Source organism: Siphateles boraxobius, unplaced genomic scaffold, assembly GCF_051911475.1.
Source record: "Siphateles boraxobius isolate OS27281-9 unplaced genomic scaffold, OSU_SipBor_1 53, whole genome shotgun sequence".
Classification (NCBI taxonomy): Eukaryota; Metazoa; Chordata; class Actinopteri; order Cypriniformes; family Leuciscidae; genus Siphateles; species Siphateles boraxobius.
Genome location: NW_027509175.1, coordinates 9,924,890 through 9,939,588, shown reverse-complemented (window position 1 = coordinate 9,939,588; position 14,699 = coordinate 9,924,890). Strand labels below are relative to the sequence as shown.

The 14,699-nt window shown below is 37.5% G+C and overlaps 1 protein-coding gene across 1 annotated transcript in view; it reads left to right on the top strand.

The window, feature by feature from the left end:
• The window catches only part of erbb4a (erb-b2 receptor tyrosine kinase 4a), a 194,679-nt gene that overhangs the window by 134,961 nt on the left and 45,019 nt on the right, over positions 1 to 14,699 (top strand). The window contains exons 4-12 of the mRNA XM_077205347.1: positions 4,045 to 4,179; positions 4,767 to 4,832; positions 6,999 to 7,117; positions 7,294 to 7,435; positions 7,665 to 7,778; positions 10,204 to 10,330; positions 12,570 to 12,643; positions 13,291 to 13,381; positions 14,209 to 14,408. Of these exons, the coding sequence (XP_077061462.1) occupies positions 4,045 to 4,179; positions 4,767 to 4,832; positions 6,999 to 7,117; positions 7,294 to 7,435; positions 7,665 to 7,778; positions 10,204 to 10,330; positions 12,570 to 12,643; positions 13,291 to 13,381; positions 14,209 to 14,408 (1,068 nt within the window). The remainder of the gene's footprint in view (positions 1 to 4,044; positions 4,180 to 4,766; positions 4,833 to 6,998; positions 7,118 to 7,293; positions 7,436 to 7,664; positions 7,779 to 10,203; positions 10,331 to 12,569; positions 12,644 to 13,290; positions 13,382 to 14,208; positions 14,409 to 14,699) is intronic.

Below are 14,699 nucleotides of genomic sequence, written 5' to 3'. Positions count from 1 at the left end.
ACTGAAGGTGTGTTCACTCTGTTGGAATTAATGTAATTAGTAATTACTAAGGTATGGTCTCTAGATTACATGTATTGAGTCTCTCTTTCACTGTAAATGTATTGGATTATTTACTGTTTTTTTTTCATCCAGGAGGAATAAATCGTGTCTGATTGCTTAGAAAAGCAATTGCAAACATATTTCTAATCTGATGTATAATTCATATTAGCTGCACAGAGAAAAAAATGAGAGAAAAATCCCTAACCCTAAAGCAAGAATTAAAAGCAAGCATAAATTTGTAATGTCAGGTTTTATATATAATGTATCTTTAAGATCTTTCCTTCTGCACTCCACTAGAGACACAAGTGGTGCAATTTTAATTTTGTTATTGTTGTCAAAGAGGAGGAAAACACAGACTGCCGGAAAATTCCGTCAATGGCGGGGAAAGTGTTAATACACATAAACCCTGCTTCAGTTTGTACGGACTAAGAGATGTTGGTCTGGTTACGAGGAAGCTAAGTATGGCCGAGGAATTACCAGTATGAAAGCTAATGGTGTATTTCTGGACGTTTAACACAGGGTCACTACTACACTGAAGTTGAATGTAAATAAACCTAAAATATTAATAATAAATAGATATCAGCATTGTTATTTTTTTTTTCAGCTGGCAGACCATAAAATGAGCAAAAACAAAACAAATAAACCACAACAAAAACATTAACTTTGACTGAAAAAGGATCCCATGCCAAATAGTGACTAGAATATCTTAGAAAACCGCTAGTATGTGTGTTTGTGTTTGGAAAGAAATCAGACTTGGTACTCATCCAGACTCATTCATTGTGTTTGTATAGCACAGTACAATACAATCAGCCAACCATGCAAGGTGTCTGATACACCTTTTCACACTCTCAGAAGGGAGCCTGGAACCAGAAACAGTCATGGACCACAGGCTGATCTTGATAAAGGGCTGAAGGCATTTATGGTAGAAGACGTCAAAATGAGATGCCAAAAAATAATATATGTGTATATATATATATATATATTTCTTTTCTTAATTATTGTATTTGCACACCGAGCATGAGACTGATAAATTTGAACTGTCTGGATGCTTATCTCTGTATATCATACTCGCATGCTCATCACAAACAAGCGTGACACTTTCCGAACAGCTAAATGGTGCAGGGAACCCTGATAGATACTTTCCAGGATAACAGAAACTTTTGAGATTATAAGTGTATGCTGCTGTGTAGAGAAAAGCTGAAATCAATGAACGACATGCACAGACAGTATCAATGTGAATTGCTCTGTCAGCTTAGGAATGGAGTGGAGTACAGCATAATGGAAATATGGTCCTTTGTATCAGTGTTATTTTATGAACTATATACTATTATAGTATTTATTGATATTTTGAATTAGCTTTTTTATATTTAAAATTTTCAGTTTAAGTAATTTTGTTATGTGTTTTTGTCATTCAAAATTTCAATAGTTCAATGCTTATATTTAGCTTTATTTCATTTTAGTTTTAGTAATTTTAGCATGTAATTAAAAAAATATAATCAGTTAACATCTTTATTCCAGGCAAAGGTAAATATTAAGTTTTTCATCTAATATTTATATTTTATTTCATTTATATTAAAGAAAATTATTTTAAGTAGTTTTAGTTGACAAATGTAAACAATGGTTTATGTTAATAATTTCTTGGTTCCCCTTCGTCAGCTCACCATGGCGTGAGTCAGAAGTGATTCTGAAGAATGGGGATTTGCGAGAGCCTATCTACTTCGAGTGTAACTAAACGAGCCAATGCACATTGGCATGCGATAATTGCACCAGCTGCTGTGCATCGCGGCGCGAGCATATAATGAGCACAGGTGCCTCGCATACTTGGTTTTCTGCTTCGGAGCCAGACGGTGAATACTGTTCCTGCTCTGCAATCTTATCTGAGAGTGTTTTAACTTCAAAAGACGAGTCTGCTTCTCACGAGGGCTTGAGCGCTCAGCGGGCCATGTGCCATCGAGGTTCACTGTCTTGCATGCCTGGCAGCTTTCGGGGGGGATTACTAGGGCCCAAATATTTCATTCGGGGATTCAGGGGAGGATCAGATGTCGATCGCTGGATCGGAGAGAGGGCTGTTATACACTCTGGAAATGAAGATGATGCTAATGGTGTTAGCTCATGCTGAATCAGATTCAGACTTGACAGCCACACTTTCCCGGGCTACTTTAGGGGCACAGTGCTACGCGTAATCACTTTGCCCCGCCCCTTGCCTGCCCGGATGTGTGTGAAAAACTGTGGCAGTATGGAGGCATACTGGTGCCAATATGGCAAGCCAAACAGGCCAAAATCTGCAGAAAAAGTTTTTCCTCTCTCACTACCCTTGGTGGTGGGGTGGCTTTGCTAATGGCAGACCGCCTCTTCCCTGCATGTAGGGGTAAGAGGGTAGGGGACCTGCAAGCATTTTCGGTCGATGAATCATGCCTAGAATTCGTGCCGGCCAACTCTCATGTTGTCCTGAGACCCCGGCTCGCAAACGTGCCCAAGGTTCCTACCACTCCCTTCAGGGACCAGGTAGTAAACCTGCAAGTGCTGCCATCAAAGGAGGTAGACCTAGCCCTAGCTTTTCTCTGTCCCGTCCACTCTTTGTGGTTATACGTGGACAGAACGCAAAGCTTCAGGACCTCAGATCAGCTCTTCGTCTGTTACGGAGGCCAGCAGAAGGGAAAGCCCCACTGGATAGTGGATGACATCGCCTTGGCTTACGAAGCCAACGGGCGTTGCCCGTTCGGGTTGCGAGCACACTCAACTAGAAGTGTTGCTTCCTCCTGGGCGCTGGCTCAAGCTGCCTCGCTGACAGATATATGTAGAGCTGCGGGCTGGGCGACACCTAACACGTTCTCTAGATTCTATAGCCTCCATGTAGAGCCGGTATCTTCCACTATACTCGCCCCCAGTGGCCAGTAGGGCGAGGGACCCGTTCTTAGTGTCGGCTTGCAACGCCACTCCCACCTGCATGGGCCGGATACGTGCGTCTACTTGCTCCAGTAGAGTTCCCCAGAAATGGCTAACCCTGTGAATTCCTCCGTCACACCTACGGCAGTCAGACGTTGCGGAGCGTCTGACGCCAGGCATACACTCGTATGCATATTGGAACCTGTGTTTGGCTGGGTGTCCATATGTAGAGGTCCCTGTGGCGACCCCATATGTGTATTCCTCCACGATCAGCTCCTCTGCGGACGAGCCAGTGTCTTTCCCTCTCGGTCGTCTCTGCTGGCGTTCTTCCCCCTGCCTCCAACTAGGCTGGAACCACCCCAGAGACTGCCATATGTTATACTACCCTGCTTGGCTAGTCCATATGTGTATCCATCACAGTGCCTCCCTCCGTAGGATGTGGCTTCCGCAACGTTCCCTTCCCCAAGGGCACACTTTCCCAGCGTTATCCATTAAGTCACACTGAGTGGGTCTTGCGGAACAGCAGTTACTGAACTTCTCTGCTTAGAGCTCCTACTTTCTGCCCAACAGTGCGGTCAGCCCAGGAGGCTTAAGCTGAGGCACAAGCTGTGGCGTTTTGTTAGATTTCCCCGTTCGTCAGAATCACTTGTCTCAGATCATAGGGAGCTGACGAAGGGGAACGTCTCGGTTACGTATGGTAACCCTAGTTTCCAGAGGAGGGAATGGAGACGCGAGTCCCCTCGCCACAGTTGCTGAGCTTCCACTGTTCGGCCAAGTCACAGGTCTGGCTCCTCAGCGGGAAAAACAAGGACGCAAGGCACCTGCTGCTCATTATATGCTCGTGCCGCGATGCAAAGCAGCTGGTGCAATTATCGCATTCCAATGTCCATTGGCTCGTTTAGTTGTACTCAAAGTAGATAGGCTTTCACAAGCGTTTATAAATGTAATTGTTTATAGATAATATAAAACCAAGTGCCATTTATGTTGAAGTAAAATAGCACAAGAACACTTTTCAACCATAATCTTTCACAAAAAGAAGTCAAATTTTTTCAATCTTTTTCAGCTCCTTAAGCTAATATTCTTATTATAATCAGCTTATATTCTAAAATTTTGTACCAGAAATCCTGAATGGAGGCGTGTATGTTGATCAGAACAAGTTCTTGTGCCATGCTGACACCATCCACTGGAATGACATCATCAAGAACCCGCGTTCTGAACTTCTGGTGGTTCCTTCCAACAACAGTGGCAACACATGTGAGTACCTCTTTGAGACAATTTGACAAAGTTTAATAACCATACTGTTTTTTAAAACAACTGTTCATATCATCAAAACATGAGATTAACTTCATGCTTTTTTTATTATTAACAATTTTTATCATTATTATATTTTTATTATAAAGTATTATTATTATTGCTGTTATAATAATTATTATTAAAAAATAAAACGTTATTAGTATGAAAACCCTGAAGATGGAGCAGGTGACCTTTCTGTTTTAACCCTCTTTAACACATTGTAATTGTAAAAGTTAATTTTCAAATAATTTGTTCCATGAATATTAATTCAGGTCTTTCAAACTCAATTCGAGAACTATTGCATCTACAATAGGGAAGAAAAAAAAAAAAAACGGCTGTCAGTAGTACAATTCTAAGGATGATTGAATACATTTAATACCAGTAAAATACAAGATGTGGTATACATTTTACAGGTTCAGACAAATACAATTCAAATTCAAATCTAGTGTCTGAACTTTTTATAAATGATCTTTGTTGATACATCTGAACGATTAGTTTTATACGGAATACAAAAGTTTATAGGTGATTATTTTGGGTTATTTCCGCAGGCAGACGGTGTCACAGATCTTGTAATGGACGTTGCTGGGGTCACCAGGAAGACCAGTGCCAAAGCTGTGAGTTTTTATCCATCCTATCTACGTCCACAATATACCACAGCCACATTGTCTCTTCCACACTTTAATGACAAAATTAAGCACTTTTAAGAAATGAAAATACCTTATCTCTCTGGTGTTTTGACATGCCCTGACATTTGTGCTATTTTAAATGGCTAAAGTCTGATAACACTGTATTCAGCACAAACTGGGCTACAATAATATGTCAGCAACATGTACATGCTTGCAATTTTAAAGTAGAAAAGTAGACCCTTTACAGTTTCGAATGATGTATCTGTGTGACCATAAATGAGAGTATTTTAAGTCGATTTTGCTGCTGTCAAAAAAAAAAAATCTATTGAACGCACTGGTTCGTTCTTCGATCGCAGAGAATAAATAGCCCAGGAGAATTTTTTTTGTTTGTTTTTACTTCATCCCTGATTGTTCCTTATAGACAAACTAATTAGAGAATTGGTAAGTAAGCATAGCTGTAAACATATCATACAATTACCATAATAAGTCTACATGACTGCATGCATTATAAATATTTTTTTTTTTTATAAAGGCCAATAGCTGTGTGTGACAAACAGACTGAAATTGAAATTGATTTACAGATGAACTGTCAAACAAACAATTGAGACCTCACACATTTCTCTTGGAATGATTGATCAAAGTATCATTATTAATATTTTGAGCATTGAGAAGCACTTTTGAATGCTAGTTATTTACTTAATTGGCTGTTGTTTCCAGACAGATTTCTCCATTTGATTGTTTGCGGCTACAGTATGTGCTTCCTGTCTCGTATGTAATCAGAGTTTCATCAGAAGTAAACAAACTTTTTTTCTTTTTTTTTCTTTGTTTTTCAAAGTTGTTCTGAAGTTATGAATTTTCACCATTTTTAATAAAAGCCAAAAGTCTGCTATCTGGTATTGTCAGTTTGAGCCTCTGGGTCGATAGCTGTGATGATCAGCTGGTAGAAAGGTCACCAGGGTATCTCTACTGTCTGGAACCTGCTGGTGATACAGCTCACAGTGTGTGGGTAATTAGAGCTTAATAAAAGAGTGACAAAAAGAAGGACAGAGAGAGACAGTGATCATATTCTCTTCTGGGTGTCAGAGTGATGCACTTTAACAACACAAGGCATTTCAGACTGCTGCAGACACAGTGAAGTATTTCAAGTAGATAGATAGATAGATAGACAGATAGATTGATTTAACAGTTTTTTCCCCCCTATAGTGTGTGAGGACTGTGATGTGAACAAGACAACACAAGCACAACACCCACTAGATTCCATTCACAAACAAGTAGAGTCCCGATTGTGAACAGGGGGAAATCTCACAAAATCTCTCGTGGTCAAACGTGAGTTTAGAGTAAACGAACATAGCATATGTATAGATAGTATGATAATAGTGTTTGAACTGCTTGTACAGAAATTCACAGGAAAGAAAAAGATCAGCTCGTTTCCTGATTTTGTATCCTTTTATTCCACACGACAATCTACAGGGTGTATGTGTGTTTGTCCTCGAGGTTCCGCCCACACAAATGGATTTCGGATCGTAAATATTCAACATGTTGAATATTTACAATTTGAGATCGGTGCAACCCCAGCGTGCTTTTTCAACGATTCAATCACTCTTAACACACATCACACCACAGGAAAATCTGATAAAATAATCTGTAGAATCATCAAGGATAATCTGCACTTTACCTAGGATTGCCAGAAGGGAAGAATTTGGCCCAAACCCGGCCCGGTTATCTTGTATTGTGTGCGTGCCTTTTCTCAAGTATTACACTTTTCTATGCTAAGTATATGATTTGAATGGCGAGTATATTAGCAAGGAGTATTGTAGATATTTGACTATTTTGAGATTTAAAAAGTTGTATTATTATGCTTGTTTTGAGTGAATCATGAGTAAATATTGTTCAAATTATTTGTTCTTTTTTATTACAAGCAGTTAGCTATTAATGTTTATTTATATACTGTATTATAATTCTTCATTCTAAGTTACAACTGGCCGATATAATTCATAGATAGATAGATAGATAGATAGATAGATAGATGACAGATATATGACTGATTGATTGATTGATTGATTGATTGATTGCATATGTTTATTGGCCTTTAGTATAGTTTTTGATAAACTATTTATTCTCATTCCTCCTCTATCTATATTCATGATCATACAGTGACAAAGACGGTGTGTGCAGAGCAGTGTGATGGACGCTGTTTTGGTCCGTACGTCAGTAACTGCTGCCACCGTGAATGTGCAGGAGGCTGTTTCGGACCCAAAGACACAGACTGCTTTGTATGTCAACTCTTTATTTTTACCTGATTCTGCATGATTTAAAAGGGTAATAAAGGCAATGAAAAGTACCTGCTCACTTTGTTTTAAAATGAATCTATTCTCTTCATTATAGTCATGTTTTATCGATCTAACACATAATTATGTACATGACTGTTTTTTTTTGTTTTTTTTCTCAGGCTTGTACCAACTTTAATGACAGCGGGGCCTGTGTGACACAGTGTCCTCAGCCATTCGTCTACAATCCAACAACCTTCCAGCTCGAACACAATCCCAACGCCAAATACACATTTGGAGCTTTCTGCGTCAAGAAATGCCCACGTAAGTTAGCATTCTTGGAGGACAGCATTAGCTATTTACAACAAATACAACAAATAAAGTGTTTTATCCAACAAACACTTTCCCATGGTAACTACTCTTTATGTGCATAAAGTATGGGTGATTTGGCCTGATTCCATTTCCATTTTGAGATATTATATTTTTTTCATCTCAGACAATCATTGCACAGCAGTCTCATTTATACTCTAATATTTTGCTGTCTGGAACTCAGATAATTTTGTGGTGGATCACAGCTCATGCGTCAGAGCCTGTCCAAGCAACAAGATGGAAGTGGAGGAAAACCACATCAAGATGTGCATCCCTTGCACTGACATCTGTCCGAAAGGTCAGTGCTATTCATAAAGGTTGTTCTCATGTTGACATTATGAACATGATGATACAAAAATGTCCCTAGGCAACCATTTTCTCTGCAGGTAATAGTAAATGTAGCTTCCTTAGCTCAAATAATACTACAAAAAAGTACACTACCATTTGCAACTTTGGGTCAGTGAGATTTTTTTCTTTACAAAAACCAAAAAACAAGTTCACCAAGGCTGCATTTATTTGCTCAAAAGCATGGTGAAAATTGTGTGAAATATTTTTACCATGTAGAGCAATGGTTTTCAATTTTAATATATTTAAACATGTAACGTATTCCTGTGATGGCAAGGCTGAAATTTCAGCATCATTACTCCAGTCTTTCTATATGATATCTGAAATCGCCTGAAATCATTCTAATATTGCCAAATTTTCTGCTCAGGAAACATTTTTTACTAATATCATTGTTAAAAAAATGATTGTGCTGCTTAACATTTTTTTGTGTTAATAAATAGAAAGTTCAAAAGAACAGCATTTATTTGAAATGAAAGCTTTTGTAAAATTATACATTTCTTTACTGTCACTTTTGATTAATTAAATGCATCCTTGCGGAATAAGAATAGGCCTATTGATTTTTATTTTGTTTTTAAAAATATTAAAATCTTACTGACCCCAAACTTTTGAACATTTTTGTATATTTTTCAGGCTGATCTAGCCAATGCATATTCACATTTGAGAGTAAACAAACATGATCAAAAAAGAAATTTCATTTTTAAATGAAAAGCTGGACTTTCCCCCCAACATCCGCCAAATTAATCATTCCGCTTTCTCCCATTTAGTTTCCTTTCACTGGTTCCATCTCCCCCTTCTTATACTGTCTTTGAAATGAAAGTACCAGCATGTGTTACTTTGGATAGTGGTCATCAGGATGTGATTCTTGTGTTATGGTGTCCCAGCCAGGCTTCTTAACCTTCTAAACCATCAGGATCAACCATAAATAACATTCTAGTCTATCCATAGATCAGCCAAACCAGCACTTCTTACCAGCCTCTTGTTAGTTTTAGAAGGTCTAAAAAGCAGGCTTTCTGTTGCACGTCTAAAACCTTGAAGTATATAGAGAGTAAACGCATAACTGGACAATTCTATAATTATTGTAACAAAAGTGTGTTGTTCTTTCAATATAGAAAATATTAATGAGGGATGACCACAAAATAAGCAGAAGTGATAATGGGCCCAGACAACAAACTGGGTCAATATCAATATGACTCCCATTTCATCATAATTAAGCTCACAATGAGGGAGAAATTGACTCGGTTGAAGTTTGAATATCTCTCTCACTTCAGTGAATTATGATAAAGCCAAACTCATTTTACAACAGAGAAATGTATGTCAACATGTTTTTTTCAAGAATAATTATGGTAAACTTGCTGCAGTTTTTGGGCAGTCGGAGTTGAGTTTGCAGAAAGGCGCTATATAAAATAACTTATTATTATTAGTTTTTTCAACCAGAGAAGCAGTGTTGTTTCATTATTATTTATACTTTTTTTTAGTATTTATTAATTGTTTGAATTAGCTTTTATTTTTATATTTTGATGTTATAATTTTAATGAATCACTGGAGGCAAGCTTGTTGAGAACCCAAATGCAACTTTAATTCAAAACATAATCAAATATAAAACAAAGACATGGAACTCGGAACAAGAACCTGGACAAACATTTAATACTAGACAAAGACACAGGACAAACATGAGGGCTTAAACACAGACTAATTACTAGACAAGGGACACCTGTGAACAATGATCAGAAGATTAACAAATGACAAGGCACATGCAGGATCACATGACAACCAGGGAATCACATGACAAGAAACAGAAGGCTTGTTCGACTTGAACCGGCGCTGCACAGACCGATCGGTTGATGACATCAAAGTACCGCGAGAGCGATTAGAGAGCAGACGGCTCCTTATGCTTTTGAATCGCTCTCGCGGTACTTTGATGTCATCAACCGATCGGTCTGCGCAGCGCCGGTTCAAGTCGAACAAGCCTAAAAACATGACAATGACAAGTACAAGAAACAAAACCCAAACCGTGACAATAATGTTAGTTTAAGTTTTAGTAATTTTGTTACGTGCTTTCACCATTTTTATTGTTTAAAATGTCTATTTAGCTTTAATTTATTTTATTTCAATTTTAGTATTTCAACGTATTTTATTTTAGTTCTGTTTTTATTTGTTTTTAATCAAATTTTTTATCTTTTATTTTATTTCACCTTTATTTATTTCAGTTAATGAGAACGAGTTTTAGTTAGCAACACACTGCAGAGAAGAACAACTTTTCAGGCGTTTTCACTTTACAAAGTCATCACCATATTAAACAAAGGTTTCAGTTGTTTTTGCTCTCAGTTGTGTTGTGTAAATGGTAAATGCTATTTAAATGGGTTATTTGTGGTGTTCAGTGTGTGATGGTATAGGTACCGGCAGTCTTCAAATGGCTCAAACCGTAGATTCCAGCAATATTGAGAAGTTTGTCAATTGCACCAAGATCAACGGCAACCTCATCTTCCTCATCACAGGCATCAAAGGGTGAGTCCAATCTATTTATGGCTTATATAACCTTTAGACTTAAAGGCTTTTTAAAAGTGCAGGCACACCAACATGCAATGTTTTTCTTGGAAGACTTTCCTTTTATAAACATATATAATAATATGATTTTTACTTAAATGTTTAAAAATGCCTTTAAGAAAACCTACAACTTAATATTAAATAAACATTCACATTACACATTCTGATCATTTTAGCAATATCATGATGTGTCTCATTTTGAAGGTAAAGTGAAAAATGCCACAATAAAAATCTAATTTGAACAAAAAATTTGCCGGTGGGCACTTTGGCTTGCGGTGTCTTTGATTCTAAGGCAGCTTTAAGCAATCAAAGAGTATGTCTCTGAAACTCATGTACTGTAGAAGTGTACAATCTGTAAAAGCTGGAATACACAGGAAATGGTGTATGATGGGCACAGGCACACACTCAGATTTTTTAGCTTCAGACTGTTCACATTTATTAGGAGTATATCAAAAGTATATGTTTGATTTTTTTGAGCCAATTTTAGAATACATATCGTAGTGTATGACCCGTCGCTACTGAAACCGAAGCTGACCTCTATGTACCAGTGTTGCAATAACATACAATGAACAATACAAAGGTAAATTAACAAGAAATTGTCCTCAATATTTGACTCCTCCTGACTATCTTAAATGATCTTAAACTTACTCTCGATTAAACAAAACTATATTTTATAAATTGCATAAATGTAAAAGTTAGTACAATATTAACTACACAATGACAATATCTTTATAGAAAAATCCTAATAGTGAAGATGTTGTGGCATTATTATGAGTCATATTTTTCCCTTACGAAAATTAACCATTTTTATTATAGTAAAAGTATAACAATGTTTTTTGGCGGAATGATTATAATTTGTATAACCATAGTTTTACTTCAAATGCCATGGTTAAACTATGGTTAGTGTAGGAAGGGTTTTGTTGTTGTCTGCCCTTGCTCGCTCTAAACCTATTTTAAAACAACATGTGAATATTTGCAAGCTAAATTACTACAGTAACTTTATAATAATGATGTCCTTTAGCATGCAGTATTTTGAGTGATGATAGCAATAGGGTGCTTAACTATGTGTAGCGGAGGCCAGCTAGTAGTTGCTGTGCCTGACTTCCACGCCGGAGATTCGTGTTCGAGACCCGCGCAGAGCGGGGCAAGTAGGACCTGGGTGAGGGGGTTACATATGTAAACAAAGACAAAACTATAATAGCGTATTTAGAGATTAAACTAACCTGCACTTGAAGTCCTGAACAAATCAGAAGTGTTGCTGCTCCATCTGAGTGCTCAAACTCTATTGTCGAGTCTCTCGCATTGATTACACTGATCGAAACTTTTGGCGGAGGTGCAGATCGCGCGAGAGCCAAATCTCGTTTGCCAGTCAAGACTTACCGATTCATGATTAGAGATGCATGCCATGCCACCAAATACAGATTAAAACGAAAATAACAAGCCTGGCTTGAAAATGTGAGCGGTAGAAAGTACAGATATTTGTGTAAAAACATAATGAGTGAAAGTAGGCTACTTCACTATTTATTTTTCTGACAACATTTTAAAGTACTGATACTAGAAAAATATATGCTAACACTTTATTTTTATGGTCCCTTTTGAACATTCTGTTAACTATAAGTAACTTTGCAACTACATGTCAACTTACTCTCATTACAGTATTAGTAGACTCTCTGCTTAATATCTGATAACTCTTTATTGTGATGATCCTCCAACAGACACTCTACTGACTATAAGTAACTTTGCAACTACATGTCAACTTATTCTAACCCTAACCCTACCAGTCTACTAATACTCTACTAACACTCTACTGAGAGTAAGTAGACATGTAAGTGCAACGTTTCTTATAGTCAACAGAATGTGTTAAAGGGACCATCAAAATAAAGTGAAACCAAATATACTTAAGTACAGTAACGTATTTGTAGGCCTAGTTCGTTACTTCCCATCTCTGCATCTGTCATGCATTTCCTCAATGAAACGCATGTCTCTGTGCGAGTTTGTGTTCAGAACGATTTCAAAGTCTGGTCGTGTATGTTGTTTATAGTTTATGATGCCTATTTTTCTCCGAAAACATTTACAAAGTCAGTAAATGTATGATGCCTGTTGTTTAAAAAAAAAAATGCATTCCAGCCTTTAGGCCACATGATGCGTACACATAAATATAACCCTTTTTCTGGTTTGTTTTGTGTATTATTTTTAATAGAGACATGTTTCATGGTATCAGAGCTCTGGACCCTGATCGGTTAAATGTATTCCGCACCGTCAGAGAGATCACAGGTGAGCGACAGTCACCATCCATCACATCACAACCCATTAAACCTGTGTAGCCTTGCGTAAAACCATTAACTTTCTTTATTTCTTCATACATTAACTTTTCATCATTTGTGTTAGGGAATATTCTTTGTCACAAATCCTTACGCGGTATGAAATATTTATTTTATAAAGCCTCAAAGGAATGAACTATGACTCATGCTAAAAGCCTTTTGTCACTTTCAACTTGTTCTTATGATTGTGCCAAATAGCTAATGGAGTGAAGCAGCAAAGCAATGTTTTCCAAATGAAATTCGTGCACTAAGAAACTGCTCTATGTACCCTCAGTTTAGACACAATTCGCCCAATACGACAACAAAATTATAATTTAAACAATGTGCGTCTGAAGAAATGAGGCTTAGTGGTAATGTAACCGTTCTTTTAATTAGTGCAATCACTTCCCTTAATATTCTTTCATTTCAAAATAATGGGGTCATTTTACTGTCAGACAGACAGTAATATTATTCTACTCACTGGACCTGTGGCAATATCCTCAGCCGATGTCTACTGTCATAGTAACAAACTTGTTTATCTGTTTCATACTCAGGGTATTTAAAAGCATAATTTGAACGAGCAAAAGCTGAAGATTTTTCTTTTGTTCTCTGTTTTCATAGGTTTTTTAAACATCCAGTCCTGGCCAGAAAACATGACAGATCTTGGCGTTTTCTCGAACCTGGCCACCATCGGAGGGCGATCTCTTTATAGGTAAAAGTTAGAGCTCATTATCATCACTTGATTCATAACAGTTGTGAACATATGTGTGTTTGTTCTTAGCTTTTTGTCATGATGATAAATCCTGATTATTCTAAATAAGGGAGTTAGAAATGTATGTCACTTTATTTCGATGGTCCACTTCAGACATTCTACTAAGTATAAGTAACTTTGCAACTTCATGTCAACTACCTCTCATTAGAGTATTAGTGGGCTGTTAGGTTAGGGCAGGGGGAGGCAAGTTTGGTCCTAAGTCCATATATTTCATATATTTTTTAAAGGTTTTAACATGGGATTACTTCAAGTACATAAAGTCCTGTGGCTAGAATCCCTGTGCTAAATAAATGAAAGGACTGCTTTATGTCACAGTTATGTGGCTGATGGGTGGATTGATGCTGCCCATGGGTAAAGCCTTTTTTCTTCACCCAACTCTCAAAATCATGTCCAGAATTCACTCCTGGACTAGTTTAGTTGAAATCTTTTAGGCCTTTGTAGTTTCAGAGGGTTGGCAAATATGTGTCGCCGTCCCAAGTGTACTTTCCCCGTTCATTTTTGGGCTGAATCTTTTCACAGATTTGCTCATACTCTAAATGATTTACATCGTCTTTTAGTAATATATTCAGAAATGTCCTCATTAACTACTTCTAAGAATTCCCTTGTTTCACATTAGATCCAAGTGAAAAATGTTCACTCCCTCTGGATGTGACACTTAAAATAGTTCCTGTAGCATTGTTGTCATTTATCAGAGACATCATCAATTATATCCTGCATTAATGGGAATAAGAGTGAAGCAGTCTTTGCTGTCTGTGTCTTCTTCTCAGTGGTATTTCTCTGCTGATCCTGAAGCAGCGCTGGATCTCTTCACTGCAGTTCCAGTCTTTGAGAGAGATCAGCGCCGGTAACGTCTACATGACCAACAACAGCCAGCTCTGCTTCTACAATACAGTGAACTGGACCGGTCTGTTCCGCACCAGCACTCAGAGAGCTCTGATCAAGAACAACAGGGACACCAGAGAGTGTAGTGAGTGTTGTTCAGTCGCAGCTCTCATCTACTGCACACCTCCATCTGTTCAGTAACTGTGATTTAAATAAGATGTCATGTTTGAAGCAGGAATAACAATCTTGGCATGCAATAGTGATGCATTTGTTTGAAATGCTTCCATATCCAGCAAAGACCAGTGAATCTCAAAAACAGACTTTAATTAGACTGAAAATTGAGGATCAGATTCTGTAATTTAGTTGCCTAAATACAATCAATTTAATTGCATCTTATGATGTCTTATTGAATTTTGTAATCGATATAAAGTAAAAA